This window comes from Lipomyces chichibuensis (genome assembly GCF_038497645.1).
Source record: "Lipomyces chichibuensis strain CBS 12929 unplaced genomic scaffold V1513scaffold_93, whole genome shotgun sequence".
In the NCBI taxonomy this organism is placed as follows: Eukaryota; Fungi; Ascomycota; class Lipomycetes; order Lipomycetales; family Lipomycetaceae; genus Lipomyces; species Lipomyces chichibuensis.
This window is the reverse complement of record NW_027117545.1, coordinates 15,961-19,444: the sequence shown is the minus strand read 5'-3', so window position 1 is coordinate 19,444 and position 3,484 is coordinate 15,961. Positions and strand designations below refer to the sequence as shown.

General features: G+C 44.9%; 2 protein-coding genes across 2 annotated transcripts; one reads left to right on the top strand and one right to left on the bottom strand.

Moving 5' to 3' along the window:
- Positions 1-1,540: 1,540 nt before the first annotated feature.
- V1513DRAFT_455154 (uncharacterized protein) lies at positions 1,541-1,882 on the top strand (the record flags this gene model as incomplete). Its single annotated transcript, XM_066899464.1, has 1 exon — positions 1,541-1,882. A coding segment is annotated over one exon (342 nt), but the record flags the coding sequence as incomplete, so codon positions are not given.
- Positions 1,883-2,930: 1,048 nt separating this feature from the next.
- On the bottom strand, positions 2,931-3,484 carry V1513DRAFT_428387 (uncharacterized protein; the record flags this gene model as incomplete). The annotated part of the gene is made up of 2 exons (XM_066896284.1): positions 2,931-3,358; positions 3,412-3,484. 2 exons carry the CDS (start codon positions 3,482-3,484, stop codon positions 2,931-2,933), a joined length of 501 nt encoding a protein of 166 aa, XP_066750381.1.

Here is a 3,484-nt window from a genome sequence, read left to right as displayed (position 1 = left end):
AATGGTGTTTTTGCTCGCCCAACCCAAAGGTGCTGTTGTTTCGCCCGACCGAAAGGTGCTGTTGCTGATGCTGTCGCAGAATCGCGTCAAGATGGCCCCGGCTACCTGTGTCGTCAAGCCAGACAAGAACAGGATGATGCCCGTGCATCCAAGTCGACACGAAGTAAAGACAACGAGTGCGTATGAACGCGCGCTTGAATGAATTTTAGGTAAGTGCAAGACAAACTGGTATGGTTCCGTTTGAACTGTGCTAATTATATCATTTTTTAACGCTAAAGTACCTAGTAAAAAACACCACCTATGCCATGCATTGCTTAGGCATAACCCTAAACCTCCAAAACGCGTTATCACATGACTCATGGGAATTGGAACCTTGTTTCGTACAATCGGTAAAATGCCAGAGATACATCCGTCTTATCAGTAATCTCAAATCTGGTCAAAATCTGGCTGCTTCCTGTTCCGTGTTCACCTGGCTGTCTGGTCACCTGAAAAACTCTACGTAATACCTTTAAACTTAGGATAAAAGTCCTAATTACCACTCACATCGTACCGGCCTTGCCGGCCACATTTGTACATATTTATATGATTTACCCTGGCTCATGCCATGAAAGCTTCCACCCGCAAGGCGAATCTTTGCAAGCCAGACGTACACAAGATTTATCATCAGAAATAACGTTGAATTGATACCCTTCTTTATTGGCAATTTCTTTCATAGCAAACATAAGAGCCCCTTTGTTGGGGAAGTTGTCTCCAATTTGTGTCGGACATAATAGATATGTTGTTAACTGTTTTGAACGCGTGTGTTGAGGTAGCTGATTTGAACGCGTCTCTAAAGAAAAACGCTTTTTTGTTGATGGGGGTAAAAGAACGCGCGTGCGAAATCATCAAAGAGGATTCTGGGAAGGCAAAGGAGTTAGTGGTATTTTAGACACAGCTTAAGCTTACTACCATACACGAAATACTGCTCGGTATACCTTCAGCAAAATAACATAACCCCGACCTAGATGGTCGGAGCAGTGAGTTGACATTTCTGACAGTAATAGTCTTCTTGGGTTGCCTGATGTGGTAAGACTAAACCTGTGCATCCGCCTGTGGCGGAATTGGAATCATGTTGCCAATCACCGTATATTTAGCTGGAATAGCAATGAAACCATTGATGTTGTGCATTTATGCCAGGGTAAGGGAAAGTACTCGGTCACGTTTGTCGATTGTTCTCCACTTGATAGACACCTGTTTGGTTCTGCAAATCATCGACCTCACTATAGTCGTTATCAAGAGCTTGTTCAGATAATCTCTCTCACAAATTTTTTGTAAGTATTCTGCAATAGTACAGGAGACTTGAGAGATCATCGGCCAAATTTCATTTCTTTCACGTTCTCTTCGGTCATTGTGCCGTCTACAGTAGATATTGACATTCGAATGTATCGGTCTGAGCTTACATTTGATTTGCCACATATCATGGAATGGTTTTTCTCGGTGGATTACAAATCGGGAGACAGAGAGTGACAGTTGAATCAACTCATGTCAGAATGGACTGCCCATGCTATCGCATATACACGAGCAGTTTGACAAATATATCATCTCTATCAAGCCAGATGATGATTACAGGATAGTTACTTTCAGGGATGATATTTTCAATGTGGGTGGGCGGCAACTTGATCGTGTTTGTCGAGATCCGAATAGTGATCAAAGTGCAAGGGATGAGCTTCTACGCTGGCATTTTCGCCAAGCAGTGTTGGCCAATATGAGAGGTGCTGGAGAACCGATTTTTGAGACTGATTTCCCACCTGGAAGTGACATGGTTGGAGAGATCCTCAGTGGCCCGCAAGCAACGGAAAGAATGGAGGCAGAGCTTAACTCAAGGCTACATGGGCTACCGTTCGCCTAGGGAGACTGGCATCCATGTCATTAGGACTTTATTGAGTGATACAGCGTCAAGTGGAAAAAGATGAGTACAGGTAATGTATCTCAGCATGGAATTTGTTATGCACGTTGTGGTGCATATAGAGTTGTACTGCACACAACATTTGAAAATTCATTCCACAGGTTTTAGTTGATTTTGAGATACGGACAATATTTAAATATTGTAATAGAACATCTATTCTCGAGTACAGCACCAGGGCGAGAACAAATGGTGCAAGAGTGACCGAAAGTGTGTAACAACTGGCACCGTCAAGGCCGCATTATATGGCAGCCGTCGGTTCAGTTTCGAGGCTGCCCATGTCTTTCCACTCTGCCAACAGCTATCGTTGAATCAAAATTCTCGCCGTCAATTTCAAATATAGAGGGAGAGCATGACTCGGGGATCAGATTCTGTCAGAATGGATTGCCTTTGTAGTCCACAGCGAACGAGGCGGTGCGAGATGAGCTGCTTCGATGATAGTTCGTCAATCAGTTTTTTTTGACACGAGCAGCTTGAGTATCACGTATTTAATATGTCGTGCAGCTGATGGCCAGAGAGAGACTGCTCGATGGGCTGGAAGTAGAGACAATATAGGATGTGGATTTGTTCTGAAGATTAGAAAGCAGTCTTGTGGTTCTTTACGATAAGTAGTGTAAACCGCTCAGGCGTCTTGATCCTTGCTTACTCACTGGGCATAATACACCTGCTCTTGACCAAGAGGCCTGGATCGTTGGTAACTCCTACGGACTGACCAGGAAAACTCAGAAGAACAGGACTTCTAATTGAACCGGTAGTGAAATTTGTAAGTATCACTATATATTGTCAGATTTCATTTTTCGGAATGGGTTTTGCAAGCCGAGACCGGCTTCCCGATATCACAAATAAATTCCAGCATAGTTAAAAGCAGATAGAAAGATTGCCAGAGACCGGCTCCCCGATATCACAAATAAATTCCAGCATAATTAAACGCAGATGGAAAGATCGTGGTTTAACTCCTACAAATTATTTGCTACCTCCGGCGAGCTCCTCACAATAATACTGCGCTCAACCCGACCATTGCACCTAGAAGTGGCAGCATCCCTCTGACGGAATTCATCATCGCCCATCTGTTCAGCAATACCTCCAGATTTTCCGCTTCCGAGCTTTCCGCTCCTCGAGATTTCGACTCCAGCACCTCAGCTTTCGAAAATATAGCTCTAATCGTGCCCATCATAAATAGAAACGTGTACGGTATGAACCCGGCCGAACACACCGCCGCAATCGAATGAGCCATTTTTGCATGCGGCGCGTTCCACGCAAGGAACGCGAACGACAAAGTTGGAAGGATCGCGAGGAACGGCACCATTCTGCGGACGGAAAAGACGAGCGTGCGGAATCGGGCAGCAGTGTCGGGTGTGCTGACCTTCGGTGCTTTGAGAGCCGGAATGGTCAGAGCAGATAGTGACATGATGGCGCCTGCACAATTATGTTAGCTTCTTACCTCATGGTGATTCTGGGAAAAACAATACCCGATATGAATGCCGAGCCTATAATGCCTATGAATTGGGCGAGGCATTGAGTGGTCGTTGGGCAGAACGACAT